Source organism: Falco biarmicus, chromosome Z (genome assembly GCF_023638135.1).
Source record: "Falco biarmicus isolate bFalBia1 chromosome Z, bFalBia1.pri, whole genome shotgun sequence".
Taxonomy (NCBI): domain Eukaryota; kingdom Metazoa; phylum Chordata; class Aves; order Falconiformes; family Falconidae; genus Falco; species Falco biarmicus.
In genome coordinates, this window is record NC_079311.1 from 61,375,618 (window position 1) to 61,396,873 (window position 21,256).

Consider the following 21,256-nt stretch of genomic DNA (forward strand, 5'->3'; position numbering starts at 1 on the left):
CTCTCCTGCTGAGATTGCAATCAGCCTCTGTTTAGCTAATGTATCTATTGTCTCTGTAATAGGTTTTTAATCACTTCTCCTTGGTCTAAGAACACATGACTTCTCACTCATCCACAGTTCTGTCTTTCTGAAGATTCTCAAAGTACTCTACAGAAATCAGCCATCTCAAAAAGAATTAAAATTTTCAGAAAAGAAGATGGGTTCTTTTGTTTCAGATGACGCTCTTTCTAGGTCCCTTATCCCACTGTACTCCTTTGTTCTACATGATACTCAAATACATTTAGCAGTGGCTCTATTTGCAACGAGCACCTAGAGAAAGTGATTCCTGTTTTTCCTGCTGCTCATTATAGTGATTTCTTTTCTGCATTACAACTTTAGGAAAAAAGTCATATTCTGAAAGTTTAATTTTTCAGCAGAAACACAAGCACTTTTGCCATACTTGCTGGCAAGGAGAGTAACAGAGTAAGGGAAAAGGAAGATTTTCTTTAAAGTTTCACTTACTATTTTGATGCCACACTACAACCACGGCCTGGTGTTGTTCTTTGTCTACTGTTTAAGTGATGGAAATACTACTGGAAACAGGTGCCTACACATTCTCCATCATATCATCTTTGAGCTGTGCTAAGACTGAGTAAACAACATGGCTTTAAAAAGTGTATGCCATTTTTATCCCCTGCTTCCATCAGTGCAGCCACAGCAGAGATGCACAATTTCCAGGATAACAGTAGGAGACTCAATAAACCAAGCCAAATGAAAACATATGTGGACACGGCTAGAATGTAAATCCACTAAACAGTTGTCACTCTGCTGCTTTCGCTGTATGTTCAGCCAGGCAGTGTAAAAGGCATGCACAAGAAACTACATACGCAGAAAATGTTGAAATGAGTATTACTCAGACAACTTTCTATTTGTTCATTCTTCACTCTTACTACTCTTTCGATAATATTGTGTGGCTTGCTTTTGTTTAAATTTGGTCGACATTCACAATACCAAGGTGCTTTGTGCTTTTTGCTTTTTCCCCAGGAATGAAGTGAAATGTATTCATTAGCCAAGCCCGCGTCAGAACCTATAGTAAACTGAATTGCTTGAAATGACAGAATACTATCCTGCCATTTCCCTCAGAAATTAAATAGACCACAAAACCAGAGAAGGACCACTCCAGCATATATGATTTTATCATCTCCAACAGCAGTGTGATATGCTGACATGGGTACCACTATACAAGATGGCACCATAGTACCAATGCTTGAAATTTAGAAAAAGCCTGCCCATGCCTAAGAGACCTTCTGAACAACTTATCCATCCATATGGCATCTCTGTAAGATACTAACACCTTATCATCTGCATTTTCAGGTAAGAATAAAGACACACATTACATTGCTGTGCTTTGCTATAGTAACTTGATTATGAACCTCCCAGAATAATGGAGAGTAGGGTGCGTAACAGAGTCCTTTGTAATACTTGCATTACATAGGCTGCCATGTGTTAACAGTGTGCGTTGTTACTGGAGACCTAGGCTTGAGATTTCCTCTGTGTGGTCGAGGAAGTAAATATGGTTTATCTCACTTTTGCCTAAGATGATCTGAAATACCAGAAATACTTAAATCTTTTAATACTCACTCTTCTGTATTTTCATTTCCAAGCCATTCATTTAGCTTCTTTTGCCGAACACCTTTTTGAGTCAGCCACCTGGACAATAATTACAAATAAAATTAATTTTTAGTCACAGAAGTTGGTTACCCATAAAAAAACCCCAACTTTTTAAAAAAATAATTTTGTTAATTCATAATGATACTCACATCAAGTACTGGTCTCTTGTCTTCCTCAGCTGTATGAGGTCTGGCTTAATGCTGTTCATACGTTTGTCTATCTCTCTATACTCAGCTGCTTGCTTCTTTAAATCCTCTTCTAATCTACGTCTGCTGTCCACAATTTCACTTATTCGAGACTTCAGTTTTTCATAGTTGTGCATGATCCTGAATGGAATAATGTGGTAGGTTATATTCTGATGATGTCTGATTCATAACTTCATAATCTGCTGTTTAGCGGTGTAGACACTTAAGAGAACGAAGTAATTTCTCTAGATATAGCTATACATTTTGCAAATTCACATCTACCCCATTTTGAGGCTTCTTTGCTTATAACTGAACAACTTTAAACTTGACATCTTGCTTTAGTTTTAGGCAGATCTACACTTGGCATTGTTTCTTTCTTCAAAATTATACAATTTGAAATGCAAATACAAATACTGACCTTTGTATTTCTTTTTCATTTCCTTCCCGTTTAAATTTTTCAATGTACTCCTTACTGTATCTTTCTTGTGTCTGGCACTGCTCTTCAAATATTTTTATTGTTTCATTAAATGCTTCAATAGCTGTTCTTTTCATTTGAATTTCCTGAAAATAAAATAATTGTTATTATAGTTGTTATCTGACAGCATGGATGACTTATTGGCATGCACCCAGGAACACTTCAGTATATTGCAGAAGAAGGTTTTAATATCCCCTTACCGGAACGCATTCTGTCTGCAGAGCCCTGTAACAGAGAGAACAGGCCTGTGCAAAAGGCTGCCATGATTAGGCTTTCCATGATTAGGTTTTCCAAGAACAGAAAACTGCTAGGCAAAGAGCTAGCTACAATCTTTGTTTTGTATAAGTAAGTTTTATTTGTGATGATTAGAGCCTTATGGCAATGCACTCTGCCCTTTGTACCAATTAATGACCTTAGAGACACATCTGGCTTTCTGAAATAAAAGTGTAAGATACTGGCCTGGACAGGTTTCAGGAGGTCATTTAGTCCATCCTCCTGCCCCTGCACAGCTAGTCGATAGCCAGGTCTTTTAAGGCATCAGTTCAAGTTGCCTGCACTTCCCCACCTTTCTTCCATTATTTTAGGTGTATTTCCTGCACATTTTAAGAAGCAGTCTTGATTCTGGGTCTGTAAAACTGCACTAATTCATTGGCACTTCAAGACCTTGCTAATAATTGGTTAAGTTGAAAGAAGGACAGAGGCAGTTTTTCATTCTTGCATTCTTCATTCTGTATCTACACATGTCACAGCTCTACCCTGCACAGATGAAACCAGACCCTTCAAACAAAAACTAGTAATAAAATACAATGCTCCCCTGCAAATGTGCCTTGAAAACCGTAACTCGGCTTGATGAGGTCAGTGTGCAGAAGTGCTGGTAAATCAAGATAGTTCTTTACTTGCTTTTTTATGTAAGTGTGAGGCTTGGGTACAGGGTGGGTTAGGTTACAGTTGGTAACTGTTCAAACATAAGTAAGTGATTCTACTGTACTGAGCAAACACATCAGATATGTTTCCTCTTTCGGGCAATGGCAGTGGTGGCAGAACGAAAGAAGGCAAAAGGTGGAAGAAGACGGCAGTATGAATTTACAATAATATTCTTTTAAATCCACAGAAGTCTTCCACTCTCCCTTTGGTTTCATATCTAGCTCACCTGAGATGTTCTTGTGTAGTCTTCATACAGTCTGTCATATTCTCGGCTTTTTTCTTGGAACTGGGTATTATATTCATGTAATTTCTTTCCCACTGCTTCAATGCTATCCTCTTTCACAACTTGATCCTGGAATGATGAACAGAAGGCAAATTATTCCATAAAGAAACAACTATATTGCACAGATTTTCAGGATAAAACTACTTAAAAATGCCTAGATAGTTACATGGTAAATGTGACACCTCTGTCATCAGTATGGAGATATACTATATTATATGTATAACATGCAAATGAGAAATTAATGTCAAAAAGCAATTTTGAATTGTACATGTTCAGCTTTATATTGAAAATTATATATTTCATCATTAATGAGAAGGATATTTATTAACCTAAGTTTATTTCTTAATAATGTATTGGCACTATTTAAAGTTTTTGTTATTTACATGCGAACTCTGAAGTTGGTTTTAAACAAAAATATCTGGGTTTATATGCATTTTATTTTTTTAAATATTAATGGAGCTGAGTTACTAAAGATAAATGACTCCCCAGTCTGCAGTAACTTCTCTGTATTTAAGTGAAACACGAAATAAGTAGACCAAATTACCTGCTGGTACTTAGATACCGGATACAGTAATTTTACATCCAGTTTAGGATTATACTGGGCTAGAGATTCATTCCGGTAGTGGTTTATTAGCTCTACCACAGAGTTGAAAGTTAATGGGTCAGAAAAGCCATATTTTCCATCTCGATGAAATATTTTGATCAATTTGTTATTTCCTCCTTTCCTGCAAATAAAGTTTGTGAAAAGTTAGGATACTTCAAGAACTGTTCCCTAAAGAACACCATATTTTAAATGCAGTATTGCATTTTACTGTCAAGTACTACAGACCTAGTGTAACTAATCTTACCTTAGTGTAAGTGTGTAGTCCCCATGCATTTTGGTTGAAGCATCTCGTACCAAAAAGGTACCATCAGCAGTGTCTCGGAGCTTCTCATTTACTTCTTCTCTAAAATGAAAGCAAAAGTAACCAATCATTTCAGCTACTTCTCACTCATTTATGCTCTCCCTGTGCTCTAAATTCTTCTGTTTTAAAACAAGTGCCTTTTAGAAGCCTTCTTGATCGCTATCTTAATAAATACAGTTATTTAATAGCTTATGTAAAATTGCTGGAGAACAACTGGGATATAAAAATGGTATATTCTATGTCCTCTCACTGCTGGACAAAATTATATTCATGCAAAGGTCTTTCTGCTTGTTCATACAAGTCTGCACAATTGGAGCAGCCAGTGCTGGTCTAATGTATCTATATATAGTACAGTTAAAAATGTTGCTAATATATGGCACTTGTTAGTCTGGCTTGTTAACTATTGTGCCTACAGCTGAGGTTCTGTATGAAAGACAAGAAGAAAATACTGATTTCTTGGTGTTGTCCTTTCATGCTACCATTTCATAGAGCTGTCTTGAAGTACCAGAACAATTATTTCACATTCTACATTCTAACTGACAGTAACTTTTTAGTCATGTTTGGAAAAAAAATCAACCATAATATGTTTCTGATGGAAGATGTCCTAAAAATGGCTCTTAGAACTGTAATTTCTCTATATTTAAGCATAATACATATACACAGAATAGCATAGCAAGAACATAAAGCCAAACACAAGAAATACATGTCTTGAGCTGATTTACCGTGAGATATCTCCCCAGTACCACTCAGCATCTTGTAATGACATGTTGTTATTCATGCTGTTGTTAGTTACAGTATTAGGTTTCGGTGGCTTAGGAGGCAGTGCTGCAGATGAAAGGGGAAAAAAAAGAAGTGATTATAACTCACTGAAAACCTGACTGTATATTCTCTGAAAATATACATTACTACCTGAATGAGGAAAAAAAAAAAGAAAAGCTACAAAATAGTTTCCCATCACTAGTCTTTAAAAGACATTAGAGGAATCAAGCTATTTTACTGAAAACAATACAGTTCAACAAGAAAGATGTACTGTTTCAGAGGAGTATGTTACTGTTGCAATAATGTATTTTAAGCAAAATATAATACCACACTCATCTTCTCTCCCTGTCATTTCTTCATTGAGAAATCACATTGGCATTGGAGAACAAAAAAATCTGAAGTTTGCTTTTATCCTCTTCCACTATCTTCAGGTGAATATAAATAATAAAACATGTAAAATGTCTTTTTTTCTCCCTCCTGCATAATGATCTTAGAGGAATGTTGCTGCTTCTTCACCTACAAGCTGAGTAATAAAAGATGCAAACCCACAGCAATACTGTATATTTGAAGAAGAATTTTTTGTAATCCTCAGCTTTCTGTGCGATGATTTGCCAAAAAACACTTTAAGAAACCCATCCAAGATCCAAATATACTTGTTTTAATCTTAGTATTCTGCAGAATAAATTGTGTTCCAAATGCCAGGACTGATTAAAAACCACATCCCCCTTTTCTCAATGTCAAAGCTGCATATGTATACCAGTGGGTGCCAGAGAAGATACTGCAGCACTACTGACTTAGTAGCTAGGGTGACTACAACAGAATCAGAATTAAAAATCAATTCAGCTCATTTAGTTCTCCAGTAAGTACATCATTCCTTACGGATGTCCCTGTCCTGTATATTACAACCAGCTACAAAAGAAAATGTTTTTAAAGTTGCAGTGAATATCAAGATAACAGAATATTTTTATATTATATGAAAAAATGATGCGATATCAGGTATTCAATTAATATTGCTAGACTTTAAAATCTGTTTTTCCTCAAACAACCCAAAATAATGATTTGCAATCACTGTTTCAGGAAATAGAAGTGTTACTACAGCATCTCCTTTTAGTCACAGTGTGGAACAGAGACAACAAAAATAATAATGAAAGAAATAATTTTTTTAAATGACATAATAGCAGAACTAGAACTATATCTGACAGAATAAAATCAAAACAGAAACAGGTCAATTCAGTAAAAATTCACTGGAGGAAGCAGACAGGTATTTCTACAGGTTAAGATTCTAGTTATTATAACCATGCACCAAACCACAATTTAATTCTAATTTATGAAAAAAAGGAAAAAGAAAAACTATTTGTATCAATGACAAAGTAAAGAAATCCCACATAATCACTAAGAATTTTTCAGCAGCTATTGTAAAGACCAAAATTAATTAAGTCTTCCATAATAAGACTGCAGTTTTACCTGGTGGGTCCATTTCTATGTAAAACATCAAGTCTGTGCCACAATTTATATCTGTCTTAGGATATTCTATATCCAGTTCTTCCATATTCCAAACAGTATTGTACATTTGTATGAGTTTCACTGAGTAAGCTCAGATACAAGAAAAGAGTCAGGCTCTCTTTGTAATGGTGTCTTGGAATTCATTTTAAAACCTATAAGGGGCTGCACTGTAACCTATTACATCATAATCCTCAGCCAATCATCTCAAAATAATGTCACCAGACCACTCCTGTTTTCTCATTTTGTTCTACATTAATCTTAAAACAATTCCAGTTTCGGAAAGAATCTACATTTAGCAGAACTGCAATATAAATCCAGTATTACAAACAAAAGGAGCAAGCGGACTCTCCTTGCCCGTGTTCCCAGCTTGCTTTCCTGACTTTGCAGCATGGTACAGTCCAATCCTGGCAGGATGACAAAAGGCTGATATGCTGCAGCACGTAGCTCTTACACACACGCGCACACAACACACTTTAGAAGTAGGTCGGTCACATCTCAGTTGCATTCTCCTGCTTGGATGCCTGAAGTTTACCATTCAAAAAGCTTTAAAAGGCTTCTGGACCTACTACATATTAAAGATGCAAAAGAGAAAACAGCATGACTCTGTGTGTGTGTGCGTGTGTCCATTACACACTCATTTTACACATACATATAAACAGAGACATGTATCTCCATATAATGAAATATGGATTACGTTTTTAAACTGTGCAGATTTCTGTTATTTTAATGGACACACAGGTCTGATATACTTGAAATTATTATATAAAATGTGCTTACTGCAGAGATGTCTTCCCCCCTTATTTTCTGATAAAATACAATTCAAACAGATCTAGATTAATTCATTTTGAAATCTAAAAAGCTAAAGATCTTATATTCAGCAGACTTGCCTTAAACCATGGAAGAAAGTCAAAAGTGAGCAAGATCTTGAAAAGTGATTTTGCTGAACATAAAAAGCCAGTCTGTCAGGATACAACAAGGTTTAGTCTGCCTTTTCACACTGTTTCTCTACTCTGTTCTCATTGAGATATTTATCAAGATAATTGTTTTTAAAAGCAGGAGTCCCTTGTTAGTATCTCCTTCCTCACTTGACTTTATGTCATCAGTATCCTCCTATCATTTAGAAATATTCCTTCTTAACTCTCCCCCACTGCTGACTGTAACTCTCTCGGACCTCTCGGAAGAAACACGCACAGAACAGACTATCAATTCCAGAGCAGAATGCTATGTAAAGCAATGTCACTGCTTTACACTTGCTATAATCTACAGGGGCAGAAAACCAGATACCAAAAATAACCACAACAAAGAGTAGCTGTAGCAGCTATCTGTGCCTGCATCATAAGAAATCCTGGTGTGGCTGAAATAAGCTCTACCTCAGAAATACTCATTAAAAAAATTAACACAATTTCTATCCTTCCCAAGTATTTCACACATATCTACCCCCACTGTGTGCCCCTGAGCAGCTTACCCCTTCTAGACAAGAATTAACATACAAGAACATGTCTGGAGTAGCAACAGTTACCAAGAAATGCATGCTAGTTTACTTTACACATTAGATAACCTTAAATTCATTCTGAAGTAAACTCTTGTCTCCCTGTTTAGGGAACCTCCAAAGATTCCTTCATTTCCAAAATGAAACAGGATATTTAAAATCACCCCAGACACAAGTCCAAACACTGAACTTGGCAGTTTAGACCACCTGCTACCCAAACAATTGAGTTGCCAAGGTAATTATTTAGATTAAGTTATAAAGATTTCCTACAAAGACTACACTGCTGCATTTAGGACTCATGTGGGATCAGTCAGATTTTTTATTCTGTTCAATAAAGGCTTTCAAGAAAAAGTACTTCTCCAGGGTTTCACTGGTGGCCAGATTCTGGACTGCCCATTCTTCTATAATCAGGTTAGCTCAGCTCAGACCAGCCTAGCTTGCAGGCAAAAAGTACAGGAGGCAGATAGGTGATCCCCCATTCCCTATATAACCTGAAGAGGCACTCAGGTAGTTGACTTTCATTCATGTATCTTAAGGCCTGATAGTCAGTTATAGTACAATACTTCAATGAAGTGATGAAGAGAACACACACAGAAATTAAAAATCACTTACTTTGTAAATTATGCATCACAAATGATCACCCTTGTAATACAGCCTGAAAATACAATCCAATAACCTGAAAAATTGTTTTCCTCTTATAGAAATCTTGCTTAAAAAAAAAACAACCCAAAACTTCTTTTACTAGGAAGCTTCTCTGAAGCAATGAAGAAAAAAGATCTGAAAAAGAGATTTCTCTGCTTTCCAACCAATGTTGCATAAAAATCTCTAAATGAGCTGTAACATGCAGTAAGAAAACCCAAGTCTTCTCTCTCTTAACTGCTTAAAGCTCTGTGCTGTGCAGAAGGTATCCACTTACTGGTTCATCATTAAAAAGTGAACCTGACTTTAGTACTGTGAAAAAAGAAAAAACCAAAATACCCACCACCCTTGGAGCTTGCATGTCTCTCTCAGATAAAGATCTCAGTTTCATGATTAACTTGGGCAGGTTCAAATATTTGCTGAGCCAGGGATTTCAGGTGGGGGAGGGGGAGCCAGATTCAAAGTAAAAGTTGTCATCAGCTAACAAGTGGCCAATGCAGGACTAACTTTCTCATTTTAGCTAAGTAAATGAGAAGGGCATTGTAAGAGGCCTTAAAATAGTCTCTGTCACTGACTGATTGCTGAATGCAGTAGTGAAGTTGAGAAAAGCACCACGAACAGGCAAATACAGGAAGTGGCTGACTAACTTACTGCAAAAAACCAAACAGAATCAAAACCTTCCTTGAGAAGAGCTGCATCTCTCAGAGCAGCTCTGTGCAAGCAAAATAAAAATAGCCTGCTTGCAAACACAGCATCACCTCCTACACACTCACGCTGTATCACAAATACAGGTGCAGCTTGAAGACCCTTAGCATGATGCTGTGAAGCATTTTATCTGTTTCCTATAAACTGAAAATAATAGAAAAAACACCAGTCCATATGCATGGTGTTTTCCAGTACATCAGGATAATTCATTTCTTGGGCAGGCAGGTGGGAGAAGGGACTGCACTGAGAGGAAACTAGTTCAAATTTATTTTCCTTGCCTTAGTGTTTGGTGGAGATCAGACTTGCTAAAGGAACTGAGCAGCAACTGAAGAGCCTGCTCCCCTTGGCCTGTAGTGGTTAACTTTATTGCCTGCTATACTTCTACAAGGAAAAAATTCAAAGTGGAAGGAGAAGTGGATCACAGGGTATAATTCAGAGAAAGAAGAGAAGGGGATTCATATTTTCCTCCCATGTGTTGGAAATTGTGAGAACTTCTAGTAGCTGCATTTCTTGAGATCTGCTTGCGCTCCTTATGGCGGTCAAATGGCACTGAAAAGTTCTCACCTCCAGAACACACCATCTCCCAAAATCCAACTATGCTACACAATACCATTGTACCTAATAATGAAATCCCAAACATCTGCACTACATTTTTTATGTTTTACAGTCGATTGATCAGCTTCACCTGTAACAATCCCCTGCTTTTCTAATGCCAGCCTTTGCCTGCTTGAACAATTGTCAGTTCTATATATAAAGCAGCACATTCATAAAGATACAACATACTTCAAATGCAGATGGCAACCTGTGTTTCTGAACTTACCCAACTTCATCTGACAGTAATTCATGTCTCCTATTTACTATTAAAAGTTACAGAAGGGGATGATAAGACTTCTTGGTTAATAGGGCCACAGTACAGAAGCATATTCTCAAACGAGAAAAGACCACCATTGAATTGGTTATCATTTTAGAAAGCATAGGTAACCACACAGAGATAAAAGATAAGGCTCTGTTCTGAGTCAATCTGTAAAAATTTTTTTGGGGGGGATTCCAGTGCCTTGGGCAAATTTGCATTTCTAATCATCCTGCAGAAAGGAATCAAGTCTCTTGTCAAAAGAAGATACTGGCAGGCACACAACTGCATTTTTACACAATTGCCCTATCTTGACTATTATTTAAATTTCAAAATCTTAAGTGGTGCCCATTGAATCTATAGATTTGTATTTGCAGAAAGTCAGCAGCCTACTATTTTTTGCAGTCATACTCACAGTGTTCTTCTATCGATAAAGTTTTTTTCCCCTGAAAAAAAAGATGTATGAAACAGGAAGAGAACTGATCAGGTTTGGCAGGCCTGCATGTGTGTGTTACACATACTTAAATACAAATACACACACGCTCTCATGTATCCACTTGTAAAACATTGTAATAATGGCGTACATGTTGTTTCCGGTTTACCAAATACTTTCCATTAGGTACTGAGAAACATAAAGCATAACTACAGTCGATACCTAAACCAAGAATACAGCATTCTTTTTAATTTTTACATTAAACATTAATTTTAAGCATGCGCGATTAACAAAGCCTTTTGCTCTCCGCTGGTCAGGTACAAAGCCCGGTCTTTATTAGCTTAGAAGGGGAGCCCTCTGCCGGGTGATGTGCAGATGCGCAACATCCCGCCTGCGCGGCACCAGCTCTCCGCGGGACGGACGGCCTTCTGCACGCTTCAAACCACACTCCGCACTGCTGACAGGCCAGCCAAGCCTGTGACATGATGCTGAAAAGTCCTGACAAGGGACAGTATTCCTGCATATTTGTTTGTGTCCCCAAGACACTAACGACAGGACTGTGGGCTGAGCCTGACCACCGCAGCAGATCAGTGGAGCTTTGTGTCTAATTCCAAGAGGAACACACAGCCTTCACATTCTCCTGCTCTGGATGTTATGCCACCATGCTTCCTAATATTTTGTGCAGCTAAAATCAAAGTGTCTGCATCTTGGTGATACTGCCAGGACTCTTACCCCATCCCAAGCACATGAGGAGTTAAGTGTAAGGCAGCCTCATTACCTCACTCACTCTTAGCTACGACCCTGTGAGTTCCTCTTCATGCTTAAAACTGCAGTATTTCACAGTTTGAGCCACTATTTACAAAGTTATTTGTAAGTCTGGGAAGCAGGAATAAACTGGGATAGACAGTCTAGACAAAGCAGCTCAACTTGCATAAGTGCACAGGCCATTAGAGGCTTCAATTCATCCATACAGGATGGCAATTCCTTCCTGCTGCTGCAGTAGCTCTTCCTCTGCTCCTCACCAGCCTGTCTGCCCGCAATGCCCCCAGCTCCCCACGTCCTCTCACTCTTCCACCACGACCCCCTTCCTCTCTCCCTCCCTGCCATAAGGAACACCTTAATCTCATGCATTCAAAGCCACTCCGTGCTGCTTGATACCCTTCAAACCTGAGAGGCCGCCGATTTCCCTGAGTTCCCCCTGAAAATCACCTCCCAGTCTCCCATTGCCCCAGCCTCCTCTGTACAACCTGCCTCCCCACCTACTACCTCCAAAATGACTGTGCTGTCCTGAGCACACACTGGGCCCCACTGATAGCTCTGGGACCTGCATCCAGCACAGGCCTCCACCAGACATAAAGCCAGAAGCCTTTACAATCCCTGAAAATTAACCGGGGGAAAAAAATAAAAATCCAATCTTCTATATCTAAAAACATAGCCTATTTTTCTTCTATGTCTGAAAGCACACATGCCTTCACACCTCTATATGATGAGTGAGATTCTATCAGACATAAGCAGCACTGTTAGCTATAATCTACAATTAAGATATTTTCTTCTAATACTAGTTTTGAATAGCATAGAGACATGCACTTTGTTTCTGACTGTGAGATCAGTATTACTCTTCAAATTAAAGCAGTTCACCAAGTTAGGGTGTTCAAGCGGGATGCTAAGTCACCTAGCTTGCGGGCTAACACTATCTTTTGGCTCTCCTACTCATGATAAACTTGAAGAATGAGACAGGAATCAGAAAATTTATCTAGTTACCAACCATTCAAAACACCAACCATTTCTCCAGTTTTACTTCTCCCGCAACATTACTTTGTCTCCCCCTAATACATGCATAGGCACAACAAATATTGTAACTTTAGTACTTTGACTTTTGTGGAGGGCTAAGCACTATTCTAATTCACAAACTAAAATGCATAGTTTGCTGCTGAACACTGTGACAGAGGAAAAAATAAATCAGTCCAGAGCTGTTCTGTGGTAAAAAAGATCAAGTAATGGCTCAGGAGTAACTCCTGTTTCTGCTTTACGGTGTCCAAAGCATCACTCTAGCTATAGGATGCCCAACTAAAGATGCCCAATTTAAGATACTAATTTTAATATATAGTAAGATAGAAGGTCCAATCGCATACTTTCTATTGCTGTAAGGCAAGAAAGATAATTAGTGGGTGAAGGGATAAGAAAAACCCCACAGCTGTGCAAAGACCTCCTCCCTATTCAGATCAGTTATCTCCAACACCACATTTAACGTATATATGCACTGTGTAAGATGCCACTAAAACTTCATGCACAGCTTGATTTAGAGACAGTATTTTCATCCAGGTTTGAAAATAACAGAAAGAAAAAAGAAAGGAAGAAAGTATCACTCCAGCCTGCGGAAAAGTGAAGAAATCTGGTAGCATTGCTTCCTTCTTACTGCTTAGTTGTCATCACACTATTTTCAACAAGTAAGATTCTTCCTGTTTAAAACCTCTTAACTTCTGCACTTTTAAAATTCTATTACAGACTGTATTCTCAAAACAATTATACGACAAAAAAATTGTATTTTCTAGGAAGCTTCCTTTTATTACAATGTCTCTAAACAATTTTTATGGAAACTCAAGCCCCTACATACAATAATCTCTAAGATGATAATTTAGAAAAATACATTTTATAAGAACTATAAGAACAGAGCACTTCAGATGATCAGGCCACTAAATGATTTTGGTATGGAAACCAGACTTGTGGCCTTGTCCTGTAAATGTACGTAACATTCTATTAATGTTCAACTTTTGGAAATTATTCAGGCTCATTACAGGCCTGAAAGCAGAGGCTAGCTAACCACAGACTACAAAGCTTGAAGATTTGTATCTGAGGGTTTTTTTCAGCATATTAATACCTGTGCAAATGTTCTACCAAAAAAAATTCCATTGCCCAGGATGGACTTTGGAATTCCCAGGGAAGGGGCTCTATTTTCCTAACAGATCCTATGAAAGATCCCAGGAGGACCCTCAACATAAGCTACTGCATTACAAATTATTAATTAATGCAGAAGCAATATTAAAGGCAAGTGGATGTTAGATTATAATTATTAATGTAGTGTTAAACCCTATAAATCTGATGGATACAGTCCCATTTCTTCAAGCACCCCAATGATACTTTAAAGATGTCTAGACTCCTTGTCCTCATTAAAGTTCTAACATTAACACCTTTCACTTGTATACTTTCCTCACATGAAGCAATTCAGGACGATATGCTAAGTGATCTCTTAAGTGCAGCTTAAGTAACTCTTACTGTTGACCCTAAATTTGTAACCTCCCAGTCAGTGCCTCTACCCATATACATTTACATACCCTAAAGCACTTGCAAACATAGCATTTAAAGAAAAGCTATGAGCAAACTCTTTAGAATATTAGAGGATTCAAAAATATATTTTGCTTTTTAAGGCTTGTAACAGATGGCAAAGAAAATAATTTTTAACAGTTAGCAGTTACTTGCTAATTCTTAGTAAAATAGGACAAACAGTCTTTAAAAGTTTGAACTCTTCTATTTCTTATGAAGCATTAGGAGGAAAATACATAGTGGTTCTCGAAATGCCTGGTTAAGTATCTTGACAAAATTGAACAAAACCAAACAGGAACTAGCTGAAAAAAGACGTACACTAGATGTTAGGGAAAGGTTCCTAACTAATAGAGATGGCAAGGCTGGAGAAGCCTCCCAGTCAAAGCATCAGGAACAAAAATCTTAGCCATTTTAAATTAATTTTCACTAGTTGATGTAGGGGATTTTACAAAACACCTACCTGAAATACAAGAAATAATGCATTTTTCTGCTGCTGTGTTCTAGATGTTGAAATCTTAAGCAACCCTACAAATCCTACCACTATGAACTTTACCTTGTACTTTGAATAGAGAGGCAGTAAAGCTACAGCCTGCCCAATGTTCTGCTCACCATCACCTCATCCTTTGGATATTCTGTGTTAATAAGCTGTACAAGGAATTACTTTAAGCTAACATCTAAAGTCCCCCTTTGTTAATTATTTCCTTTGCACATAGTTAGCAACTCTGCCTTGCTCCTACCGAATATTTAATTTTAAACCAGGGATTTTTGCATAAAGTAGAGGTGGGGTTTACTGTTTGTTGAGTAAATTAGATGCTAACTCACAGAATCAATAGAAGTGTAATCTAGCTTTCCTGAATGGGGTTTTAATATTTTCCATGTTGTTTATCGATACTGATAAGTAAATCTTTTGAGTCTCTGGATTAAAGAATACATATATGTAAATAAAGGGGGAAATCTTACTTTCTTCTGATAATCTCTATTGGGTGTAGTAGTTCTAAGAAAATTTGCCTGAGAGTAAAGTGAAAGTTAAATAAAATCTCCAGAATTTACTGCCCTACCCCGCACCCCCACCCCCACCCCCCACCCGCCCCGGGTATGAGAAGCATACTACTGGTTTACAGGTCTTAAAAATTCCGAAGTTCCTTTACACTCTTTACTGAAGAAGAAATAAAACTCCTAAGGCTGTACAAACTATAGGTACTAAACTGATTTTAATGAAAAAGACAATTCCTTAAAAAACAAAGACTGCATTTCTACTTAGTTCTGTAATTATGAAACATTGCATAAGTTTGATTAAAAAAAAAAAAAGCATTTACTGTCCTTAAGTTGAATTTTAGTATTTAAGAAAACAAAGTTCTATAACTTCTAAAATTAAAAATAGTTTTTACCTGGTACAGGCTGTCTCTCGTTCCATTCACTTGTGATTAAAACCTCTAGGATTTTTATGTGGTGTTCAGTATTATCAGAGCTGCAAAAGATGGATTAGGCAGTAAGAACTAGGAAAATTGCAAAAGTTTACATTAGAATTATTAAAAAAATCATTGGAAAAAATTACAACAATGCCCTCCACATTACAACTAAGATCAGGAAATTAATTCACTAAATTTACTTTTGTATATAACTAAGCTATATTTACAGTATCAAAAATAATAAAGAGGACCCAAATACCTTGCTATCTGGAACTTGAAAAGCAGAGGGCTGAAAATTTCAGCCAGAGACCTTGCATTTTTGCTGGAGGCTTGACAAACTCTGAGGAAATGTTTGAGCAAATACTGGAGTGTGAGCCAATACTGGGGAGGTATATTTGGAGATCTGATGAGTTTCTTCAGCAACTGAGCATATTCCTCTGAGCTCTGCACTTCTGCAAGCAAACAGATACAAGGCTCTTGATACCAGCACAGGAACATTCAACAAATAAAATAAAACTATATATGACTCCTTTAGAAGTATCAATTTTACAGAAAAAAAATTAATTCTGTCCTTCATTAGTGCCCTAAGACTTCCTCCTTCTTTTGAAAAAAGTGAAATGCTCAAGGAAGAGTAAAGAACAAGTATTTAAAAGTCAAATGGAAACAGATATGCATTTTGGTAAAAACCACAATGTGTTCAGAGTGTACTGGTAGAAGTCTGTCTTGTGTTTAGCATCACACATGATTGGGTAATTCTGAGATGCACTAGATAAGTCTCACAGGTGCTGTTCTAACTTTCAAGGTTACCAGTAACAATATCCTGTCCTAAGATACATAACAGAATACTTGGCCCATGTACTGAAAGCCTATAAGCTGTACTTGTTTGAAATGACCACTGTAGATGCCGAATCTTACATGCATGTATTTCGCACTTCATACCCTGCAGCTCCCAAGGTACTGCAGAACAGCATGACCTCCAATACATTTACTTTGTCAGCACTGATAAAAAGTTAAAAATTAGCCTTCTACATACAGATAGGTCCTTGATTTTTCACCCCAGTTTTTCTACAGTCATTCTACTTACTAAAATGAAGAGAACTGTGCTATCCTCCATATCTCCCATTATGTTTACCTAAATAGGTAGCTAAATAATGCATGTCTAGATCTTAATTGAAACAGTTTTCATCAAACATGGTGAAGGCATATATGTTTTCTGAGATGCTGCCAGGTTTTGCACAATCTTTACTATTTGGTGGGTGACAGCTGGAACATCAAATATTCAGAATTCTAATAAAAGATTTTTTTGTCTGACATTTGAAACAATGTGATAATCCTACCTTGAGTTACAGAAATCATATCACTGTAAATAGCTGCTGGAATGATGGGATTTGGCAGGTCCAGGAGATACCTTTTGAGAGCATCTGATAAAGTGTGCACATCAAATGTCTCTAAGTCCAATGAAGAGGGATCTAAAGGGAAAGAGCAACATACTTTTTAGACATTAGAAACTGGAAAAAATACACAAGTTCATGGTATTAGGTCTTTATGCCAAGCCAAACCTCCTAACTTTTATTTGGTTTACATGGAACAACATGCAAGAAAGAAGGTAAGACACCAAGAAAAATCTTTTACAGTGCTCAACACCATGCTCAGGCCTTTGGCATCTGATGAACCAAATGGCTTCCACTGCTGTGTGTGGCCTTCTGTCACATACAAGACAGGGCTGAACTCAGAATAACAGTAGAGACTTGCTGCATGTTGCCAATGTTATGGAACGCCAGAGTATTTTTAACAGGTCTCTGTTTTACCTGTAAATATTTTGTGTAAAAGTAAGTATTAAACAGGGGTTTGGGCAAATGCAGCTTCTTTACTGGCAGTTACTTCTATTATGACTGCAAGTTTGATTAACAACTTGGGGCTCCAAGTCTGTAAATATTTATGTAAGTCAAAACAAATATGCATGTGCAAAACTGGGTGCTTGCTGTTTTATGCAGCTGTTAGGATTTATCTTGCAAAATCTGATATCCTTCCAGGATAGATATGGCTTGGGCTAAGTTTTGGGAGCATCACACGAAGAACTACTTGATAGTGTTGGAGCAAGGAATATCAGCAGCAAAACTAGGAAAACAGAGAAATGCTTACCTAGTGGAAGCAGGATTAGGGTTCATCTTAAAACACGAAAACTCTGGCACAGTAACGTCCTGGATGTTTATAGTAAGATCCACATTTGGTACAAGGATTTAGAGGTATTACTGCTGACCAACTTCCTAGGCTAGTCAAGGCCACTGTAAAATAACTCCTGAACCCATCCAGCCAGTTTAAATCGAATTCAACAGGAAGATTAAAGGAATCAGGTAAGTGGTATGAAAAAAGGCAGCCAAGAGGGGGTAGTGAGAAACTCAGTGCTCCTCCACCTCCTTTCTGTTTTCCCCAAAAGAAAGTTTACAGTATGAGCTTAATTCCTACCAGGCACTAAAAAAATTTGCATGGGAAAAGAGACATTATGAATGGCTCAGATGACAAAAACTTGCAGTGTGGTTATGAATTCTACATGAGCAATTATGTGTCAGAGAATCCAATCCCAAATTCATGAGAAATAGTTTTCATTAGTTTTGTTGCTCACAGGATGTTTTCTATTTCATAACCCAAGTTAAATCCTCGTTCTTTCAGTGTTGACCCATACTCTGAAGTATATTCCAAATTATTATAATGGATACATGAGCAAGAATAAACTTGTGGTACTCTGCAACTGTTTGGGTGTAATGTCATAAACAGACCTGAACTCTTTCATCAGCCAAGCTGGCCAGATGGAAGTCAGCTTTGATTTTAGAGCTAGATAGCACTGAGCTGAAGCTAACACGCAGTTACCCAGTTCATATGGAATAACACATAAGCAGAACAGCACACTAATGCAGTTCAGCACACTAATACAGTTCATGATTTTGAGACCAAAGCAGAGTGCTAACTCAGAGAGTAGGCAGAGGAGGTGAGATCTGTCTGTATCCATGTATCTGGACACCCACTGTACCAGCTCTGTACTGGAAGATTGTGATCCTATCTTAAAGAGAACTCAGAAAGATACATTTTTACTAAAGGGTAAAGTCTTGTTTTCTCAAACCTAGTTACATTTTAAGTAAGAATACATGTAGACTACAAGTTCTTGATCTCAGGAGGCAGATGAACCTTTCATAAAAGTACACCTCAGTGCAGAGATTTAAAAAGGGATACATTCATATTGGTGCCACAGAAAATCTATATTTATCTGGACTGAAAAATATAATTACAATAGTAAAAATACAGCTTAGGCTGCTAGCACCACATGCATTTTTCCTCTCCCTGCTTGCACTCATATACTACTTCACTCCCACCACAATCACAAGAGGACAGGATGCTCTTTTGATTTGAAGGAACAGACAACTCATTGCATCATCTCCTATTCATTCTGTTAGTATTTGCAATTACTAAAAATGAAGAGAGCTAATTCACAGTTTTGAGTTTGCTTCCTTTGCCCCTTTGGCAACATGGCGTGTAACCAGTTTCATTTTCTAGCCATTTTCTAGCACATTTTTGTGCTCCCTCATGCAAGTGCAAGCTCACACCCACTTTGCACTGCAGCTTACAAAGGCCTGGGCAAGCACTCCTTCTACAATAGCTCCTGATCTCTCATACTGCAACTGGGTGTTGACATGCCAGTATATTCTGGCCTGAAATAGAAATCAAGAGTACCAAAAAGAGCAGGAAATTTATTTCAGGAAACTTGAACAGGTATGTGGTATTAGTGGTGTAGCTGCATTTTACTATCTGAAACCTGAGAACCCTGCCTACTGCAGCAACATTAATTCAATTCTCTCTTTCCCTTTCAGCATCATCTCTGTAGCAAGTAGGTAATGTGCAGCTATTGCCTCCCCACCTACAGGACTGAAAAAACGCACACAGATGTATGCAAACAAATGGCCATTTGTAGTGTATCTCTATCTTGCTTTTTAAAATTATTTTATTATTTTATATATATATATATATATATATATAAATTATTTTATTATAGAACACCTTGTTTTATTCTGTACAACTGGACTGACAGTCCTTGAACAAGCAAGTGACCAAGAAATTATCAAAATAATTATTCCTGGAAAAACCCATGCAGTGCAGCCATGAAAAAAAGGCAACCTCTAAAAGTAAAAAATACCTTTCATATTAAATGTAAAGTTAGAAAACTTTTTTACTTATGTTTGTCTTTTTAATACTGTATTATTCAGAACCAGCACATATATACAAGCTGAATAGGGAAGCACAGAAAAGAGAAGCAGTCTGACTACAAACTTTGTCGAAGAGAACTGTACTTGCCACTTTCAAGGATTTGTCTTAATTCTGATGAGCTGCTTGAGCCTTGTGTTCCATACAACGTCGAGCACTCCAGACCTTCAAAACAAAATCGAAGGGATACATCAATTTTCCAGTGACTGCTGCCATGACACAACATACTTGCTGTTTTCTTCAAGTAAGTACTTACAGTATAAATTTGCAACATTCTCCCACCACTATCCACCCACCAAACCATGGAATGTGATTGTTTTTTAAGGCTGTAAGAAATCTCTCTGTACATGCCAGCTGCTGTGTCTGCAGAAAGAGCTGGCCAAGGAAGATCAGAGATGCCAGCAATCCCACGTATTTTGTTCAGCTCTCCATGGGCTGGCTTCAGAAGGCCAGGACCAGGAAACAGATTCACATACCCCAGTGAAGAAAACAGTTTGCAACAGCAACATGGCAGCCAGATCTTCCTTTACACCCTATATGACAGTTAGAAAGACCAGGTCTTTCAGGTGAGTAATAAGTGAGTGGTCTGAGTCAGGTCACCCCACAGTAATGGGACAGGTACATGACAAAAGTTCTGACACATCCTAATTAGCTTTAAGGATTTAACTGAGACTTCTAAGTTAAAACTGTGCCTAACCTTTGGCACCCTATGCAGTCAACAGGGACAGAGTCCCTTCTACAGGACAGGTAGCCCTTAGACCACCTTTGACCATCCGCAAAGCCCGCAACCTCACAGTATACGTAAGATGAGTGTCACATCATTAGTGTGAGAGAAAATGTCTGTGTATGTCACATGTCTGATGATCCTCCTGAATAAAAGACACCAACAGAGTGTTTTCAAGTGAAAGATACTGTTTACAACTTCCCTATCTCAGTGAAAAGAGAAAAGACACAGGGAAAGAGACCATGCCCAGGGATGCAGAGCACTGACAATTTAGGAGGATCAGTGGTGTTTCCTGGAAGCAGTAGTTGCTTATGCAAACTATTGCTAAATACTGGCCATTCTCATTGATATAAGCAAGCTCCTACTCATTCAGGAAAGGCTTGAGCTCTCTTAGTGTCAGAGCTGTATGTGAGCACCTCTGTCCCCAAGGACAACAACCTGAGTACGATCAGAACACCACTTTTCCTCTCACTCCCTGGCTGTAAGGCCACTGAATGAGCAGGACCTGCTGAGCTGCTCCATACTTCACCAGGACTAGGAAAGTGACATCAGAGGAAGAGCCAGGAGGAAAGACATTGGGCAGAAGAGGCAAGACATAGCAGAGGAAAGGGGAAAGCCTCAAAAAGATGAAGAGATTTCAACATGGGAAAGCAGGAGAGCAAAAAATCATAAAAATAACACTGGCTGGCTCAGCATACAGCAGCAGTAAAGAAGTGGCTCCTGAAGCATAAAACCAGGTTTTTTTAAC

General features: G+C 37.9%; 1 protein-coding gene across 4 annotated transcripts in view; it reads right to left on the minus strand.

The window, feature by feature from the left end:
• Positions 1 to 21,256, minus strand: part of PIK3R1 (phosphoinositide-3-kinase regulatory subunit 1) — a 61,217-nt gene that overhangs the window by 5,980 nt on the left and 33,981 nt on the right. Inside the window, exons 4-14 of one of the 4 annotated variants that reach the window (XM_056324126.1) lie at positions 19,875 to 19,949; positions 16,868 to 16,999; positions 15,790 to 15,982; positions 15,510 to 15,589; positions 5,145 to 5,247; positions 4,366 to 4,464; positions 4,062 to 4,242; positions 3,461 to 3,586; positions 2,254 to 2,396; positions 1,800 to 1,976; positions 1,621 to 1,689 (exon numbers count right to left, since the gene is read on the minus strand). In XM_056324126.1, coding sequence (XP_056180101.1) covers positions 1,621 to 1,689; positions 1,800 to 1,976; positions 2,254 to 2,396; positions 3,461 to 3,586; positions 4,062 to 4,242; positions 4,366 to 4,464; positions 5,145 to 5,247; positions 15,510 to 15,589; positions 15,790 to 15,982; positions 16,868 to 16,999; positions 19,875 to 19,949 — 1,378 coding nt within the window. Of the gene's footprint in view, positions 1 to 1,620; positions 1,690 to 1,799; positions 1,977 to 2,253; positions 2,397 to 3,460; positions 3,587 to 4,061; positions 4,243 to 4,365; positions 4,465 to 5,144; positions 5,248 to 6,645; positions 7,047 to 8,785; positions 9,136 to 9,155; positions 9,280 to 15,509; positions 15,590 to 15,789; positions 15,983 to 16,867; positions 17,000 to 19,874; positions 19,950 to 21,256 lie in introns of those variants that run through there. The other 3 variants (XM_056324129.1, XM_056324128.1, XM_056324127.1) reach the window with 3 other exon arrangements.